Raw genomic sequence first — 20337 nt, 5'->3', positions numbered from 1 at the left:
TCCCTGTCTTTGCCTATTGTATGCTGGCAGCACTCTTCTGAAGGCATTGACTCCAGTGACTGCAATGAAGCTCTGTTGACTTCACCATCTGGAGACAAAATGTTTAACACACAGAATGGGAACATATCATGTGATTTATCCTAAATGTATTTGAACAGCAAATATTCACATTCATTATTAATATATGTGTTTCAATCAAGTATACACAGTTCCCTTTCACAGCTAGGATCCCTAAGGAACAAAGGAGCACATTCTTACTTCACCTCTGGTGTGCTGAATCTGTATCTTAAGTTCAGTCCACACACGGTTGATATTAAACCAGAAGAAAATTCAGAACAACCTACAATATTTGCTTAGGATGGTCCAGAAAGAAAAGAAAAGGTTGTAAGTCAAAAGTGAGATAAAATGTTGATATATGGTATGATCAGATCTGGGATATACTCATGACACGATCTGGGTATGAAAACCCCTCGTTTTCATTAGTTAAAGTATTCATGCTTCCTTTAACAATATAGACCCATTGATCTCAATGTAGAAGAAAATTCAGACATGGGGAGATATTGGTCCCATTAACAAGACTTATACTGAATTATGTAAATCATTTAAATGGATGAGATTTGCCAGATGGTTCTCATTGGGAGAACTCAACCTTAGTGTGTACATCTGCATTACCTGCTTGCAGCAAAAATCTCTATTGCTTTCAGTTGTGATACTCTCTTTCCATCTGCTTTTTTATTATTATAATTATCTATTTTTCAAAGAAAGAGAATTCATTCTTCTTGCTAGCTTATTCCTAAGCAGTGCTGCCAGCTGTGATGAGATTCTGGTTTCATAATATAGTGGACAAAAATGGGTTTATTGGTTCAAAATATATTTCACAGAGATGAGCTCTTGACAATCAGGTGTAGTTCTGTATTCCATTTGCTATATAGCAGCCAGTACCATTAGAATCATAAAATACAGTTTGCAATTACTTCTGTGATATTTCTATCTAATAAACAGGCAGTAGTTTTGTAAGTGTGCACTCTTTTAATTTACAGATGATAGAAAAAAGAGTCTTGCACCACAGAACTGAATGGAAAGGCCTCATTGGAACCATTTTAGCCAAAAAAAGACCTTCAATTGAAATTGACACGGCTTGCTAATCTCATTTTGTGTTGATTACCCTGTCGGGTTTTTTTTTCCCAAAAGAGAAAAAATGCATTACATTAACTAATACTCAAGGCAAGAAAGTATGTTGGAGTGTAATCAGCACTGACATCAACACTTTGCTTCAGAAATCAACCTGAAGTTTCTCTAGGAATTGTAATTTTCTGCTGGCCTTCAACAGCAGCAGAAGACAATGCTATATACAGTGGTTCAGCTACGCAGGCCAATTAATTAGCATGCTAGAACTAATCCTTTATCTGTTTTCTCCCATTCTAAATACATCTGCTCTAAGAGAAGGGAGAAAAAGTATGCTCAGACCCAGGATTCCCTCACGTAAATACTTAGACCAAATCACAATGTTTAGTCAAATAAATTACTTTGTAGATCTAGGCTTTTATTTTCAAGCTAGCTGGATTCCCTTCATTTTCTTCTTATTAGTTTCTTGTCATGCAAATCATACTCATTTAGTTTTATGCATGCCTAAATAAATTCTTCTATTAAGGTTCTTGGATATAAAAATGCCAAAGTTTGCCCACAAAAAGGAGATGTAGTTTGCATTGTTTTTAATGCATGATTTTTCTGTTTATTTCATACAGTTAGTTTTTGTAATAGGAAGAAAGACCATATATAGGTTAAAGAATCCTACCCGGTTGCCTTCAAATTTTGAGCGATCGTTGTTTGCCTTTGCTGTTTTTTCTGCGAGTTTCTTCTGCCTTTGAGGGCCTTTTCCGAAGAAAATATAGTTGACAAAGGCATATTCAAGTAAGGCCAAGAAGACAAATACAAAGCAGCCCATTAGATACATGTCAATGGCTTTAACGTATGGAATTTTAGGCAAAGTCTCTCTCAGGTGAGTGTTGATTGTTGTCATAGTCAGCACAGTTGTAATTCCTAGACAAAGAAATAAAAGAATGGGTATCTTACAAACCTAAACAGAACATGCTTCAGTTTTGTTTTTCTTTTTGGCAAATTTCCCTTGTTAGTGTGCAGAAGCTTAAAAATTTGTGAAAGAAGTCTCTCAAGTAAGTCTCATGACAAATGAAGGCAAAATTAAAGCTTGATGCATTATTATTCTGTTGTAATATTTTCTCCATGTGATCTGGGAGATTAGCAAACATGGGGGCATAGCATCACTTCAGTGGGTTAACATAGCTTCATTGAAGCCAGTGTAGCTGTACTGAGCATCTGCTCCATTAAGACCAAACTGATCTGAGATAGGAAGGCAACCAGTCTGTAAAGCACTAAAAGGTGTGCTCTTTCAGCACGATGCTAGCATCACACAATGCAGAGAAATTTTTAGGAAGTAACAAAACTAATTAGTGGTCTGGATAGATAAAGTCATGTGAACATATTAATGGAGAACATTTGCATAGCCCACTACCTTGGCAAGAGAGTCCTCTCATCCCATTTTAAATTTCTAACAGTTTAACAACTGGTTAAGTCAGTCCCTCTATAGTAGATAGAGAAAGATAGGCACTTCTCTCGAGCAGTTCATGTCATCTATTTTAAACACCTGTTTCAGGATAAGACAACATACTGTCTTCATGAAAGGGAACTTGAGATGACTAGTTTACATCAGTAGTCTAATTTTTAGATAGCTAGAAAGAGGTGAGATGAGCAGTGAGAAGCAGACCAGTATGCATACTTGAGGAAAGAAAAAGCCAAGGAGGCAGAGCAGTATTTTTAGAGTGACCCACTGGACACTAATAAAGTACCCAGGAGATCTATTAGGTATGTGAAACCCTCATTTATTTATCTAAGGATGGACATAGCACTTGAAAATATATTACAGAGCCCTGTTTTTGAAAAGTCAGTAAAAAAGCAAATTTATTGTCAGTCTGCTTGAACTCACAATAAACTGCAGAGTCTGTATCTCTGCTGGAAACTTTATGGGAATCACAAATCACAGAAGGCTGAAAACACTGATGTGTAGAATAATTCTGCATTGGTAAAAGAGGCAAGCCATTTTAATAGATCCCCTTCCACTACTATTTTCTTTGATTCCATGATTATACCATCAGTTTGTAAGTAGACACTAAAATGCAGGCAGAACAAAAATTAAGAACAAAAGAAAAATTCTGGCGTATTAGAAAGCACAGCTTCTTTTACCTGAAGACAGAAATAAAGACAATATAACTCAAAATCAAGCTGTTTGTGTAAACAGCATCACTCCAGGGAATTGTTGTAGTAGCCTATGACTGTCTATAGGAGATATTTTGTATAGTTAGTAGGTCAGTGTCATGTGGTTTTCAATGTTTTTCCTCTAAACTCTGAAACAAGTGTGTGCCGGTGCCCAACGTTTCATAGCTTGAAATACAGTGGAGTCACATACAGCACAAGGTTATTTAAAAAACTGAATTGTGTATAATCCACCCAACTCTGCAGTAAAACGAGGAGTATAACTGACATGTTAGAGTCAGGTTAGAGTCATTTTTACCTAAAGAAACTTTGACAAGCTCTCTGGAAAACCTCACTGCCAGCACAGGAAAAAGGGGTGAGAAGGTTGCAGGACTGTAGCAAATATTACCACACATTTGCATCCCATGCAATTTCTCTAGCCTGAATTATTTTCTTTCCCTGTAGGATTTCCTGCTGTTGCTTCCTGTAAGGGATTCCAAGAAAGATAAAATTGACTCCTCTATCAGAAATCCACAAATTCATCTTTTAACACACCTTTGGCATCTCATTATCATCCCACAGGTCCTTATCAAAGCCTAGATCCACCAAGGGATTTAGCATCCCACCCAGCAGGTGTTGCAATGGCCACATTTTTGGTGCTGGTTCCCAAGGTGGAATCTGGATTCTACAGTAATTCCCTGCACACCACCTTGGGAGAGTCAAGTGGCTCTTTTGGTGATCCAGAACAGTAAGCACACAGAGGTGTCTACCACTAACTAAAAGGAAAGACATTCCCTGGGAGATCCTGAGTTACACACTGCAGGCACACGCCACACCCGTGCGGGATCAATATCTCCCTTCTGAAGACCACGAATTTGTTTTAAAGCACAGCTGGTGAGAAGCAGCTGTTATTTACCCATCATATAAAAACAGGATAATCTGGTGACTACAGCCCTTCCCAAGGACTGAGAACCCCAAGATTATTTTTCTTCTCAGTCAAAGGATTGAATTTAGGAACCTCAAGGGCTAAGTAGCAAAAACTCACAATTCTGAGCACTGGTGCCCCACAATTGAAGGGATGGAATATTTCTCTTGACATCAGCCTCCATTTGTAGTGTCTATAGCACAAAGCACTGGAATGAACTGTCCTTTGTTCTATGCCTGGGTTTCTTTGTTGAGGGAACTACTTGGTTCACTCCAGGCTGAAGCACAGATAATGTGCGCATCAAGGGACCACAGGCTGGAGCAAAACATGGAATTGAATGAATTAGAATCAGGCTTTCAGAGAATACAGGCTTCCTGCAGGGGTTGAGTAAAAGCTTGTCTCCATGTCTGTAATGATTGCACCAGGAATCCTGCCTCTAACAAATACTTAGGCCAGCAGGCCTTACTATGCTCTGTACTAAGCTTTCCAGAGCCAGGTATCTCCTAAGATGCAACACCGTCTTTACGCTTTGATACAATTTTCTACCAGCTACAGACTCATAAAACTGGCCATACAAAGGAACACAGGATTAGACCTATGGTACAGAACTTTATTATACAAATATGAAACAATACAAGCCATAATCATCAAGGCGCTAACTGTTTTCTCAGAAGAACCTATCATATGGATTTTCATCCTCTCCGAAAGACTTTCTATCAACTGAAAATAGAACATCAGGGATCTTGAGATTCCTCTGAATGTACTGACAGACTTTTGTTCTAGTATTTGTGGTATCCACATTATCACAGTACAGCACCTGATGAACCATGACCCCTTGTGCAACACAGAAATAGGTCACATGAGATAGTCCTGTTCCTTAAACAAGGAAAAAAAACTGAAAAATAAGCCTGTTGTACGAGCGTGTGGTGTCACCGGGTTTGGTAATTTCTGCCTAACCACATCTGTTTCCTGCAGTACTGGCCAGCATTTAAAATCTAGATGCTAGCAGATGATTCTGAAGTGTTCCTCTTACCCCTTCCATCCTGTAAGAGGCCGTAATGTTTCTGGGGTGGATCTTTGGTATCAGTCATTCGTTTATGAATATAACAGAGTTGCTTGGACTCTGTGTCCCACCTTCCATTAAGGTACTACATATCTGCAACCTGCTGAACATGCATTAGCTGTTGTATGCTAATGCCACATTGTATGATGACCTGTACTGTGCACACATGTACCAGCTAATCCACAGTATCTGCAGAATTACTGTAAAAAACCTGCAGTTAATCTGCAATATTTTCAGTTACTCCAGTTCAGTTACTAGGATGTAATATGATATTGCACACAGGTATAGTTGTAGCTGCCCAGCCTGCTTTGGTATGTGGGATCTATGGAGATAAGGGATACAGAGATAGATAAACGTATGGGTATGGCTTGGAGTCTTTGTTTGCTGTGGTACATGTCAGAAAAATAAGGGAACTAGAAAACATGCTTCTCTCTAAAAAAAGAGAGTAAAATCAGAAGCTATATGGTATGGGTTTAGTGTCAAGTTTCAGGTGGGAAGGAAGGTATGTCCTACCAGGAAGCACCAGCTGGAGATGGGATTCGGGATTAGATGAGAGGCATCAATAATCATCAGGATTATTTATGGATCCATTTAGTCTTCCTTGTCTATAGCTATTCCTGAGTATGTTTCTGTAACAGATGAAATATTTCCTCTGGGATATTTTGAAGTTACTTTCCCTTACCTAAAGGACACTTTGACCTGAAAAAGTCTGGGATTGGTCACCAACTTGTGTTAAATCCACATTTTTCTGCCATAGGGTAAAAGGCACTTAAAGCTGTCATAAAAATGGACTCAGCATATTGGGCATTCTGCAAGTGAGATGAGATGTCACGGTCTATAGCTGACGTGCCCCTGTGTTCTGATATTCTCAACTAGCACAGAGGACCTTGAGGTCTGTTCCTGCCACTGTAAGTTACAGCAGCCTCAATAACTTGAGCCAGGACCCCAGGTGCAGGCTTGGAGCCACATTTTTCTTCCCACACTGAGCTGGACTAAAAGCCCATGCTCAAACCCTTGGATTATGATTCTGGAACTGGTGCTCTCACTGAAGTTACTGATAACAACATTAACTTTGAGGAGAACAAGGCTGGGACCTGTATGAGCAGCTCATGTCAGAGATTTAGTAGTAGCTACGTTCCTGTATGTAGGGACACCTCATCACTTCGGAGGCAATACTGAATGACATGATTTTGATGTAAACGATTTTGGAATATCAAAACACTGACATCACGTTGCAGTGTTTAACAACCTCCAAAGGCTACATTCAGTCTGACATTTTAATATCCCACTCATCCTTATCACATACCAAGGGCAACTCTTGCTGCTGATGCATCATAATTGATCCAGAATGACACCCATGATAAAATGGTAATCAGTATGGAGGGCATGTAGGTTTGAAGAATAAAGTATCCAATGTTTCTCTTCAATCTGAAACTCAGTGAGAGTCTTGGATAGGCACCTAAGAAAAGGGAAGGAAAACTAATGTTATTTATACTAAAGAAAAGACACTTGAAGATATTTGTCTTCAGTTTCCGTAGAAACTGAAGCATGCATATTTTATTGGGTATTATGACATCTGCAGAACGGTAGGTAAAACGCCTTCACTGTGTTACTGGATGATATTAAAAGAAACCTTGCAGAAAATATAGTGATAGCCAAGCAATTTGAATTTGGGAAGAATAGAGAGAGTAAGTAAGTCTTTCTAAATTATTGAACAGATGGGTGAGCACCGGTTAATTTTTAAAAACAGATGCCTAGGTCTCCATGTAAAATGCTTATCCAAATACACAATTTTTATGTATAGTATTTTTATTTAGAGGATTAGTAGAGTTCCAAATATTAAATGTGCGCTGTCTGGTATTTACATAGAACAGTTGTTTTGACACAGTGCTTTTTAATTACATCTGAACTATGAGAAACATGCTACCTGAAGTGTCAAAAGTAAATTGTATTGAATCACGGTGAGAAAAAGCCTTCAGTCCTGATCCAAAGTCCATAACATCAATTAGAACTGGACAGAATTTTTCTTCCAGAACTGTTTTAGCAAAAAATGAAGACACAGGTACATGAAATATTTCCAGCTATATATAATTCATGAATTGTTTCAACTGGAGCAAATAAATAATGAAAAAATGAATAACCTCAATGTCATTTTTTTCAAACAAAACATTTTATTATTTTAACTTCAAACTGGTATTTTTCAAAATTAGTATCTAGATTACTGAATATATTTTAAACAGTAAGAATGCTCAAATATAAAAAAGCATGTCTTCCTTAAAAATGCAAAAAGAATAAAATCTGATTATGCTTGGTTTTACAGCTGTACCAGAAAAAGTTAGTCTTTCACATAACATTAGCTCCTTGCTTTCAGTGTTTGCATTCCTAGTCTTAAATATGATACTTCTAACAGCTCTTCAAAATCTCTATTTATAGTCAATATTCTAAAATACATTTCTGAATGTAATGAGGCTCCCATTCTAGACAGCAGATCATTTCCTATCCATTCTAATACAAACATGTATAAAGTGTGAAAGATTAGATCTATAAACAATTAAAAAATTACAAAATTCACTTAAAATTATTACATTTATATTTTTACATATAAGCACAAGAGATTACATATGCCTGTAGATACAAGAAAGATGGATGTCCTTAAAGAGAAAGAAGGAATAGAAAAGCGCAGATTTCTCTTCATTGTGTTCCTGATACTTAGGTATACCTTGGTCATGTGACAGGAAAAATGCTATACAGCTTTCAGGCAGCAGCAGCATCCAGGGAGTATCAAACCTCATACAAGACTTGACTGTTTTATCAAACACATCTCAGAAGAACTTTCGCTAAAAAAGGAAATATCTGGTAGATGCATTTGGTTGTTATTATTTCAATCGATAATATTTTTTCCAGAATGAAATGGAATTGTCTTCTAGTTTCACAAATAGATAAATACTGGTAGAGCAAGAGCGATTTATTTCATTATGGAAACCAGACCAAAGTTTTCTATTGTCTAAAGCAGTCTACATAATTCTCAGCAAAGAATCATTCAGACTTTAGTTTGCTTAACACCTTCATTTTCCAATTGTATCATTGTTTCATTTTCAATGACAAACTCTCTCCTTGAAATCATATTAGCTTTTTTGCTAACAGAACTTAACTTTTTCATTGAGTTTTCTCACAAAAGAGTTTCTACCACCTTGTGCCTGCAGACTGTGTAAATGAAACAGGAACATCTCCTGCCATGAAATACACTAAAAATTTAGCAGGCATGATCACCTCTTTGCAGTAAGAGGAGTAGTGCATCAGGCAGAAATCTTTATAAAGCTCTGTTGAGGAAAATTGCTTCATAAAATATACTACCCATGTAAAGGATTCTGTACAGATCGCTTCCACTGAAAAGCCCTATCCAGGTCTGGGTGTGTGGGGAATACCATTGACAGAGGTGATAATTGTAAAGTCTCCCATAAAATACTGCTTCTTCAGTAGTCTGAAGGATTCATTCAAGATTGTGTCAGGTTCAATGGACTGATCACAGAATCAATGCCTCTTCTTGGGCTGTTCCAGTACCAAGGACCCTAGAAGCACTGGGGAATCTCAGGGAGTGAAGAAAGAGATCATTTTGCTACCAGCAAATTGGGAAGTCTGGTTTTCAGAAGATTTCAGAGTAATTTGGTCTTTGTATAGTTCAGCCTGAAACTAAAACATGAACTGGTAGTCTTGTTTTTTCAGGCAGTTCTACCTCCTGCAACTTCCACACAGCACAAATACCATGCTGCCATGGTTTTCCGTTATGTAGCTGTCCCTGAGACTATAGAAGTTTGTATTACTTTCATCTGTATTACTTTTATGCCTTCACAGATGGTTTATGGGTCCTGCCTCCAGCCTGCCTTCTCTGCTGTCCTTTCTCATTTCCAGCAAACACAGGGCTCTGTAGAAAAAAGACCTAAAAGAAAGAACACTCCTGTGAAGGCAGCTTATTTCCTCTCTTTATCTGGATGACTAAAGCTAAGTGAACAGGGTGGGCTTTCACCTGCGTGGATCAAAGATTTATAAGCCCAGATCTTTATTTACCTAAGAAGGAGTCATCATGTGTAATTTCTTTAATAAAAATGGATTTCTTGGTGAGCGCAACAATTACACTGTTACTTGCCTTATTATGCTTGGATAATGATTTGTCAATTAAAGCTCTGTATATTTAGAAATTAATTACCAGAAAATTCTAGCTGTTAACATTCCATCAAAATATGCTTTTTGCCTAAAGAGCAGTGGTGCTGCCAAAGACCAGATTTGTTACCTTTCCTCTCACATCATATAACATGTGGATGTCTCTGGGATAATTTAAATAGTACAGGAATAGCAGAATTTTAAATCTAACCACAGGATTGAGAATGCAGACACAAAAACAAATACTTAATCAATAACTGAGCTGAAAATATCCCCCCTTCATATATTCAAGCACGTGGTAAAAAAGTAATTACTTGTTTCTGTTTCAATTTCATTAAAAGCTAGCAAGCTGAAATATCTAGCTCCAAGGCTAAATTAGTCTCTTGCTGTTTTATCCAAGTATGAACCAAGATAAGAGAGTTGGTCAGTTACAGAATTCTTATATTAATCTGTTCTTCTGGGAAAGTTCTTCAGCTAATTGGAAATGTACTTTACAGATTGATCTTTCAGAATATGCTAAATAATTAATTTTCAAACCTTTTAGGACTACCTTCCTCTTACAGACAGGTTGCTAATCTGGCTCTAACTGCTATGAATCGTGACGTTTTTAGGCTGTGTGTTTTATTTCCCCATTCCTGCTCAGTTTCTTAGGATTCCTGTTTAACTGTCATTTAGGGGGGGATTCAGCTCACAGACTTAGGCATTTAATTTCAGGTGTCTGCATAGAGATATTTTCATATGGAAGGTGTTTATGCTCTCAGAATAAACAATGGAGACCTAGCTTTACAGCCAGCTGATTCTAAGGGTGTGATTCAATTACCTACACACAGGTGTCTAATGCCATTTGAGATGCTTTAGGATACTGAAGACTAGGACTTAATATTAATTAAGCAATTAATACTGATGCAATGGACTGGCACACAAGACAGGACTCTAAAACTCTTTGGAATAGCTGCCTAACTGCTAAGCAGGATGCTCCACAGAATCTCAAGTGATACCAGATACCTATGTAAAGGCAACTGAATAGTGTCCTAGGAGATACTCAGCTGATAAAATAGAGGTGTTCAAGAGCTGAATAGCTCTTTAGACTTCACTGACAGCACTGATTTGACTAGGGGCTTGATTGACACATAGGCATCTAGTGCCATTTGAGATGTCTTATGGTAGCCTGTATGGCCTTCAACTGTCATGAGAAGGATAGTCAAACCAGATTTTTTTTCACAGCAGTTTCTCAGCAATTACTTTCTGTTCTATTCATCAAGGATAAATAGAACAGGTTTTCCTGTTATCCTCCACACAACCATACATGGTTCTCTCTTTTTCCCCATGGATTACATTTGCTAGACTTCCATTCATTCTTGCTACTTTTTCCTAGACTGTCTTCTGTTGGTCCACAACTTTCTTGAAGAATGCTACTCAGCTGAGACCCTAACAGTGCAAGTCAGACTCCTTGTAGGATGTTTGTTTCTTCCCAAACAAGATGTTATTAGCTCATGTTCAGTCTGTGACCAACAATAACTCCCACATCTCTACACACAAATATCCTGCCTAACCAGTTTTTCCCCCTCCTGAATTTGGGTAGGTATAATTAGCTGTATAGTTGTACCTTTACTTGTACACATTGACTTATATAGGTTTTTCTCAGATCCATTTTGCCCATTTGGCAAGATCATTTTTAATTCCAATGCTAGGCTTCAATATGCTTACAGTTCCTCCAATATTCTTACCATCCCTCCCAGCTTCATGTCATTAGCTATATTTTTTTTCATGCTTACCGTTGCTTCCAAGTAGTAACTATGGGAACAGATTTTTCCATTTGCATGAGTTACACAAGATTATACAGTACTGCTCCTTCATGGAAGATAGGAGAAATAACTATTCCAAAAGCTGTTTATGGCATGGCTCTGAAGTCTTCTTTTAGTTTTATACAATCAAAGTGCAACTGCATTGAAATCTCTGAAATGTTCAGTAGGATATTGCACTCAAAGAACTAATATCTTCCCTTGAGACTCTATTAACCTCAAAGCCAAAAAAAAAGCATGCCAGGCTTATTTGCCACAAAAATACAGAAACTGGCCCTAATTATCAGGAACATAAGAAAGGAGGGTCTTGAGAAGAAATGTGAAGGGACTCTGCTGGCTTTATCCATCAAATTGACTAGCATGTTTCAGACTTAGCATTAGATGTGTTGTTTTGAGAAACAAATGTGATGATTCCCTTGCATAGAAATATTTGTCATAAAAATTCATATTTTTTATATCCTGTACCAAAACAACAGTAGATGCAGTATCCTGTCTTGAACAGTGACAAAAAATATATGCTTCAGAAAGCAGTACAAGAAACACACAGCAGTCTGTTCTCCATGACAGTCTCATCCTAGTCCCTAGTGTCAAGCTGTCTTAAACCCTGAAGCATGAGATTTTATATTCCTTCCAAAAATGTATTGGAAAGAACTGTTATGATTCTGAGTATTTTGTTAGTCATATAAATGTCTACCCCTAGTTTTTATTTGCTCTTCATTCTCCTTCGTATTTGTCACATAGCTCTTTGGATTTCTTTTCTCCCTGAATTTAACAGATCTCTCTCATCTCTAAATTACTAAATCATTTCTTTACTGAAATATTTCATACTGAACTAAAAAGTGGCTTTGAACTGTCATAAAAACTTCACAAACATGAAGTTCTCTGTATTGTCATTGTTGTCCAAAAAGCTGCTCTACAAAAGTACCTCCAGTCCTGTGGAGGGCTCTGACTGCCAAAAGTGGCACCAGCTGCAGAAGGAAGAGATATAGGATTAAAGTATCTGTTTTTCTTTCTGCTAAAAACAATTAAAAAAACCCTTCCATTCGCAATGATAACCAAAGATGGCAGCAGCTGGCAGTAACCTTTATATTAATTTCACTCCCAGCAATATTTATATTTTGTCCTGAAATAAAAGCTAGTCTTTCTGTGTACTTTGAAACAGATGCTGTGTCCAAAGAGTGGGTGGAGTGATGCTTATAAACATAACAGAGCTGTGCTTCATTTGTTCTAATGCTCTGGGATAGATGGAACAGCACACTTCCATTGTCTGTTCTGGACTGAAAATCTGGAGGTCCCAAACAGTGGCCCCCACTTGCTGATGACTTTCTGTGTTGCTTTGGTCTTGTCACACATAGCAACATTTTAATATGCTGGTGTCTAATATGAAGCATGTAAATCTATGCTGTACTTTGTCATCTGAAGAAGTCCAGTGCTGTGAGGTACCGGAATTTCTTATCACTTTTTCAAGAGAACAAGAAGGAGGCAACCGAGGGATTTAATTTTTAGCATCTTAACAATGAGGACAAAAAGCACTGGCTATGCAAACACTACTATTAAGTAACATCCGTACAAATCAAGATATAAAAGGCATTACATTCATTGTACAACAACAAAACAAACATGCCCTGAAAAGCTGTAGGGAGGTGTTCAAAAATATGTAGCTTTTTGACCTAGAATGCCATAGCATACTCTGTATGATCAGCAACCCTGTAGGCTACAGTTAAACTGATGATTCAGAGGTGAATAACTTCGTATTTATTTAAATCATAGATATTTAGGCGCCTGGTTAAATATGACATACACACACACTCACAGACACATAGAAAGGAACAGAAAAATGCAGCAAGAAAAGCTACTTCATGGATTTCTGCATAAAGGCTTTATGAAGTGAGTCATTTCTTTAGCCAAACACTGAACACAGTGCTAAGACTTTATGCGATAATGATTAATAAAGTAGTAATTGTACACAAGGAAATTAAACACTGAATAGGCAAATGATAATACTTGCCTGTGGCAAAGACAACATTCTTTGACACCAGTCTGTATTCCACAATGGAGAACTGAGGAAGTTCAATCCTTTCTACACCAGTGACTGCATTATCTCCACCTCTCCAATAGAACTCTATGTCATCGGTTGTATAGCCATCTGCAGACAAAGCATGAGAACAACGTGGAAAAAACAGCAGAATCTAATGGAGCTTCAGACACAGTATAGGTGGCTTGTCATTTGAGACAATTAAAGAATTAGAACAGCTGAAATGGGGTATGGTATTTTGGTATGTATGTCTGTAGTATGCTAGCATTCTGAGAAGCTCTCCTGAAGAGCTGTTCCATTACAATCTACACAGAAATCTGAGGCAAACTACTCTGTTTTCTTCTTTTTCAGTATCACTCTCATGAAACCCACAAAGGATGAATGGCCCCTATGAGCCAGAAAATGCCACACATTACCAGTTCCAGGGATTGCTGATTGCAATCTGCAAGATCACAGAATAGTGTGAATTAAGACATCATATGCATCTAGAACCAAAACCAAGTGCGCTCTCATGCCAGTAATGATCAGAAAAAGATGGATTACTCTGTGAATGCAGACAAACATTGTTGGGCAGATATTTTCCTCTCATACTAAAGAGTGTGAGTGGCACCATTTCCATTAGCTTCTGCAGTGGAGGACTCCAGCTGAATATAATTTTCACAAGAGCATAATAATACGTAGTGTTATTTTCTGTATAAGGCACACAACCTTCAGCCAGTAGCAGAAATGGAGCAGGAGCTCTTGAAGCACAAACATACATCTGAATATGATATGACTGATATGACTAGGTTGAAGAGAGAATCTATTTCTGCACAGAACAGAGTTCCGAGCCATAAATGGAGCCTATCTGCAGGCCCAAGGGGTCCTGCAGCAAGACCATCCATGCATAATAAAGCACACTGAAAGAAAATTGTACCACAGTGTTTGCTCTCTTTAAAGTGAATCTGATTAAAATATGAACATTCATTCTCCTGTGTTGAAGATAAGCATCCAGTCACTGCCTCTGGAGCAATAAATTGCTTCATTCTGTCCTAAACCCATTTTTCTATATCACATTTGCAAACCCGAAATGGATGACCCCTTATATATTAAAAACTGCCAAATAAGCAAAAAGTAAAAAAATACAAAGCGTGCTAATAACATGATTTACTTAATGGTTGAAGACAGCAGTGTAAGTATTCTAAAGCTGTATGAAAGGAAAACTGCCCCACATCTGAACTATGTTTTACATGCATCTTCTTATGTACATACAGCTTTCTATTTCCAGAGTACAGTTCTGTTCATCTAATGGGTATCTTCTCAAGTCCATCATGCAAGCTGCAGTGGTTGTGATTCTGAAATATAAACATCAAACAAAATTACCACACATCCAGTAATCCAGGTTTTCTTTCAAAGTGAGGACTGTTTGAAGAATGGCTTACAAAAATTAAGAATCTGGTCCACAGTTTTACATTGAGTAGTAGCTTACTACAAGAGTGGTTACATTGATTTAAATGGAACAACTCGCTGTAACTTACATTTATGTGACCAGTCCCTTTGGGGTTCAATAGACCTATCTGCATGTGTAAATATATACAAACATTTGCTGAGATTACACAATATGATTTTATATAAGAAAATGTAAAGCGATAAAAGTCTGCTACAAATGTCAAAATGATTCGAGCTGTGTGAATAACTGTTTTTTTGGTTCTGCGGCATCTGTAGAAAAAAATAGGTAAACTGCAATCTTGAAAAGATGTTAAGTCCATCAAAATGCTTTGTTTCAAAGACAAGTATATTTCTCTTCTTTTCAAAATTTAATTGAATTTAATTTAATTGAAGAGGATTTTATAATGAAGAGTCATACTGAATTTTAAAATTTCCCCCAAAGTCAGAATATAATTTTGCTTTTTTATTTCCAGTGTAGGCAATTTAGCAAAATCAAGATGAATTTGCAAAACATTTCAATATTGATGAATCTACATTTTTCATCCAGCTCTTGTGTGTCAAAAGTAAAAGCCAAGAATACACATACACAACGAAAACAATTATATTAACAGCTGCACACATTTGCACTTTTTTTTAATTAATGGCTTTACATATTTGTACTAACTTTTAGACAGACATAACCACGCATACTAGCTCATGATTCATCTTCAGTATATTTCAGTGTTTTGCTGAATTGTAGCCTTCATCAAGAGTAGGTACATTATTATGGATCATTTTCTTTATAATAAATTATCTTCTGTGTTTGAGTAGGCCCAATCCTCACTGATCTTTTTCAGATATAAACAACACATGGACCCTGTACACAGTTAATTCTGAAACAAATTCCATTCTGCTAAAAATTTATGCTAACAACACAAGAGGAGAAATCCTTTAAATATACCTCTAAAAGCTGGAACCCTCAGTGTTAAGGTTTTGTCCATGTGCTTTCTCAGTTTTGAAACTTTCTATTTAATCCCTTTAACTTCCTAACTGACAGGCTCCTAATTTGGTAGACTAGTTTGAAATTTAGGAAGAGAAAGTTGTTTAGGTTCCTTTCTTCAATTCTTTCACACTAAAAAACCCTGCTGTTATTATGAATTCCTTATCTAATTCTCCCAGAATAGAAATGAAAGTATGCTTATCCTTAGCATGTAAGTTATTTCAGGTGGATATCTTCGCATAATACTCAAAGGAAGGGAGTGAGATCATTTGAACTATTTCGTAGGACAACAGAAGATAGAATAGGACTGTAGAAGGTGCTTTTGCAAGAAAATATTATAATTTCTTTGCACAGGGAGAGACAGTTGTATGACCACAAAGGCAATGGATGGGCCAGGAGAAGGAAAATCTCAAGAATCTGTTACTCAGCATATCTTCTCATTTGCCTTCCTACTGGTATTCAGTGAGAAAGTCATACACCTGGTCTTTGTCCTTCCCAGCCATGCTTATGGTACGGTCACACCTCTATCACTGCTGCCCAATCTCAGCTATCCTCTGAACACCCTCTATGTTAGCCCCCAAGTTTTTTAGGTACCAAGTATTGTATCATAGGAGAATACTTCAAGTCAGCCCTCCTACCTGGTCTTCCAGCTCTTGGCAGATGCTCTGGTTCCTCTGTTGACACATATCCCAGTGGGCTGGAATAGTTTGCAAACAGCAATTTCTCAGCTGCTCTGTGGTTTAGCAGGTGGTTTTCTCTACACTGAATGATTGCAAGTGCCCTTCTGAACCCTCAAGCCAGGTGCTAGACACAGGGCTATTAGTTATGGAGATGAACGTCTCTCCAGTATTAGCAGCTCTAGCTAAGCCTAGGATCTTAGAGGAGAAAACTTAATCTTAAATCTGTGATCACTGATGAACATATTAAATGACAAAGTTAGCAGCTATCATCTTTACAAAGCCATACTGATTATGCAATCAAATGATCTTGCTTCTGAGTCAACTGATAATTGTGCTCCAAGTAAAGCAATCAGGCACACTTGGACATTGTTACTATGAGGTTTCTATCCCATGTTTTAGTACATTCAGCTACATTGAACTAGGGCTCATTTAAGATCCAGCAATAGAATACAAATGAGCTAAATTGATACAAGCGTGATGGGTGGTACGAGGAATTCCAACTGTTATGCTGTATAATTAGTTTTAAATGCCACCTATACATAAATATGCATTTATAAATGATTAATATGTCAGATTTATTAAAAATTATGCAGCTTGCAAACTTGCATTCAACATATTAATTGCCTTGTGACTTTTTAAGGAACCTGTTTTGACTTTAGCCTGTCCCTGTACCACAGTGGTTCTGTTCGACAAGTTCCAGTACCATAAGCATGTTCTTTCCAAGGACCGGCATACACAACTGCAAAATGTGTATTTTTAATTTCATAGAGATCTACTAAAAAAAGATGATATAGATAGATATGGGTAGAAATAATTTACCATATTTACTCAAAGTAAGTTATTGCAGTTCGCTTCTGAGTAAAATTTCAAGCAGACAAATGTAACTTGCACAAATGCTCACTGAAAACAAACACTAATTGCTCAGGCTTGTGCATGCTCCTGAAAAGAATAGGTTTATTTTTTATGGGATGGGATGCTGCCTGGCACAGCAGGACGACAAGGTTTCAAGAACTCATCATCACAGCAGTGACAGAGGAACAATTACATGAGCCAAAGATAAAGCTGTACACGGATACACATGCATTTTGGGTGAAAGCAATACACAAAAGAAACATTTTTGATTGTTTAAAATTCCACAGTCCAGATATCTGTTCTCTGTATATAGTTTCTCTTATCTTTTTCTGTTACTTTATTGCTGGACTGATAGACTTAATTTATATTGATATATTGCATAGGGACCCCCTTGCTGAAATGCTAGGTGATGCTGCATAAACAATGACAGAAAGATGTTTACAATTTAAATCAGTTTAAGAAACATAAATACTCTTTTGTGACAGGGTCACAGTTCTGATGGCTAATTTGATCCTCTTTTTATCTTGATGCAGAAATGCACTCTTCCAATAATAAACAGAACCAAGTCCAGTTGCATTGTCTGACCAATCACAACTAACCTCCTCACCTTGCAAACATCCATCATGGTTTATATATAGGTGAAAACTACATGAATAATCCTTTCAGATAAAAAAATACATTCCTCCACTCTCTTTATTTATAACATTCAACATTGTAGTGCCTGAGAACAATAGGTCTATATACAGCAAGCAGGCAGGCAGGCAGAAAGACTCTAATTTTGATCCCTAGCATATAGATGTCATTATCTCTGTTTTGTTCTATTACGAACAAATCTGTTGCATAGTCATATGCCTTGTATATTGCTACGAACAGGGTGGGACAAAGTCAGTATAACGGTCAAAGCAAAAAATTCCCCAGCAATGGGTTGAACTTTAAAAAGCTACAGACCCATTGCCCCATTTTCATAGACTTCTGCTGTTGCGGCAAACTGCTTTCTCTGAAGTAGAGAGAAACCTGAGATAACTGAACGTCAAGTCTTTCAAAACTACGAAAAATTCTACATTGTTCAGAAGAAAACATAGAGCCAGTGTAGCCTAGCAATCACTTTTATTATATATTTTTGAGGATCTGCTTTACTCAGTGGATATGCTATATCTATACTATCTATACTATGGATATCTGTAGTACCCCCTAAAATTTGCCTTTTTATTGTCAGTGACCCTGTGTTTTGTGGCACATATGAAAAACTCCAGGTTCTGGTTCTCAACCCATAGTACGAATCATTGTCTCCAGACAGCAGCTGGAAGCCAATGTCATTTGGATATTCAGAAGCCACAAGAAGTTAGTACAGGAGTACAGCAATGCAAAGTTAAAGTCTATAGATCAAGGGAGCTAACGTTCAGATATTTTCTTCCTTCTTACAGTAGTGTCCTGTATTTTGCCAAGATTTAATTTCAGACAGTTATCCTTCATTAAGCAGCCACTCTCCCTCATATGCAGCAAAATCTGAATATTGCTTGTGTCCAGAAGAAAGGAAATAGGAAAAAGATTGCCACATCAAGTAGAGTGCAATCTGCTTGTGAACATTCACATTTTGCAGAAGAGGAAGCTAACTTATTCAAATAAACTATTTTATGACAAATAATCTTCACCTGAAAAACTTTAAATGTTTTTAGAGTGTGACAGAAAGATTTTTGTACAATGTTATGATCACAAGAGCTCTAATCTCCATAAGTTTTTTATTTTATTGCTTGTGGGGATGGCTAGCGAGACTGAGTAAAGGGATCTTTAAAAAAAGATCTAACATCACTTTTTGATATTTAAGTACCTGCAGCATTCAATATTGGGTACAAAGTATACAAGATGAAAGCCTCATTTTGCTAAAAACAGTTAGTTCTGAAGACATCATGTCCTGAACATACTGGGCTTCTTCAAGGCTTCATAATAGGCTGAGTCTGTTTTAATTTTGTCTAGAAAGACTGATCTAACTACAGTTCATATATAGTATGTAATAGGAGTTAAAGAGGTGAGAGGTCAAGACCCCAGTCAGGTAAAAAATTGAACTGCTGATAAAAAACAAAAGCAGGTAAAATACTGATACAAGAAATATAATTCATCTACACCACTTTTCAGATCTGATTCACTTTTATACTAGGCCTTCTTTGTCCTGCACTGCCTTCTGCAGCAGTCTTGAGTATTATCTGTGCTTAAAAACACAAGAAACTTACTATGATGGAAACGGAGCTTACACTGGCAAAGACTTGTTTTGCTGGTATAGTTTGAACCACTGAAGCAAATGGAAAAACCTATCCAAACTGAAGGACGTTTTGATACTACTGAGTCTCCATTAAGATTCTTGCTAGTGTAATAATGTTTATTAAGTGAAGGAGCATAAAAGCTATGAGAGATTAAAAAAAAAAAAAGGATGCACAAGTCAAGGCTAAAATAGGTAGAGAGTAGGATAGTGTAAGGTCACTTTTTTACCTTACTATTTGTGATTTTCTTTTTCTTCATAGACTACACACACATCAAAAGATGACATAAGCACCCATGTTCAGTCTTACCGCCTGTGTTTTGAATGAAATTTTCAGGTTTGCAATTAATGCTTGCCTTTCTGCTTTCTACTGTCACTGGGCTTTCCAGATGTGGTGACTCTACATAAACAGATAGAACCTGACTGAAGACGCTCCTGGCAAAATTAAGAAACATTGAGTGTGTCATTTATTTTCTACGGGCGTCTTTCAGAGTTACAGGGAAGGTTACATAATATGCTACACAATGTTTGTAATAACCTTGTACCAGGAAACAAATATCAACAATACATAACAATGGGTATGAAATCTTCATCATAAAAGTACAGACCTGAGGCCATAAAGCACCGTTCCATCTGGGTGAAGGCGAATCATTCGATTCTTCACAGTAACACCATGCACAAATGATTTCTTGTCATTCAAGAAATAAGTGTCAGGCACCCAGAGTTGATCTGCCACTCGATTATCAAGCGTGAGGTTGAGAGGTATGCCAGCGTAAGCCAGTCTCTTATCTCTCCAGTACTGTTGAAAATACATAGTCAAAGTATAATCCTGGTGAGAGAAAAAAAAAGAATCACAACAGTCAATCATATTTTGCATAACTGGAAAAATAATCT

At 37.2% G+C, this 20337-nt stretch overlaps 1 protein-coding gene across 1 annotated transcript in view; it reads right to left on the bottom strand.

The window, feature by feature from the left end:
• The window catches only part of GABRB3 (gamma-aminobutyric acid type A receptor subunit beta3), a 110726-nt gene that overhangs the window by 13051 nt on the left and 77338 nt on the right, over positions 1-20337 (bottom strand). Inside the window, exons 4-8 of the mRNA XM_064501840.1 lie at positions 20052-20272; positions 14502-14584; positions 13224-13361; positions 6562-6714; positions 1796-2040 (exon numbers count right to left, since the gene is read on the bottom strand). Coding sequence (XP_064357910.1) covers positions 1796-2040; positions 6562-6714; positions 13224-13361; positions 14502-14584; positions 20052-20272 — 840 coding nt within the window. The remainder of the gene's footprint in view (positions 1-1795; positions 2041-6561; positions 6715-13223; positions 13362-14501; positions 14585-20051; positions 20273-20337) is intronic.

The sequence above is a fragment of the Dromaius novaehollandiae genome, chromosome 1 (assembly GCF_036370855.1).
Source record: "Dromaius novaehollandiae isolate bDroNov1 chromosome 1, bDroNov1.hap1, whole genome shotgun sequence".
In the NCBI taxonomy this organism is placed as follows: domain Eukaryota; kingdom Metazoa; phylum Chordata; class Aves; order Casuariiformes; family Dromaiidae; genus Dromaius; species Dromaius novaehollandiae.
Note: the sequence above shows the minus strand (reverse complement) of the source record. Positions and strands in the feature narration are given on the sequence as shown.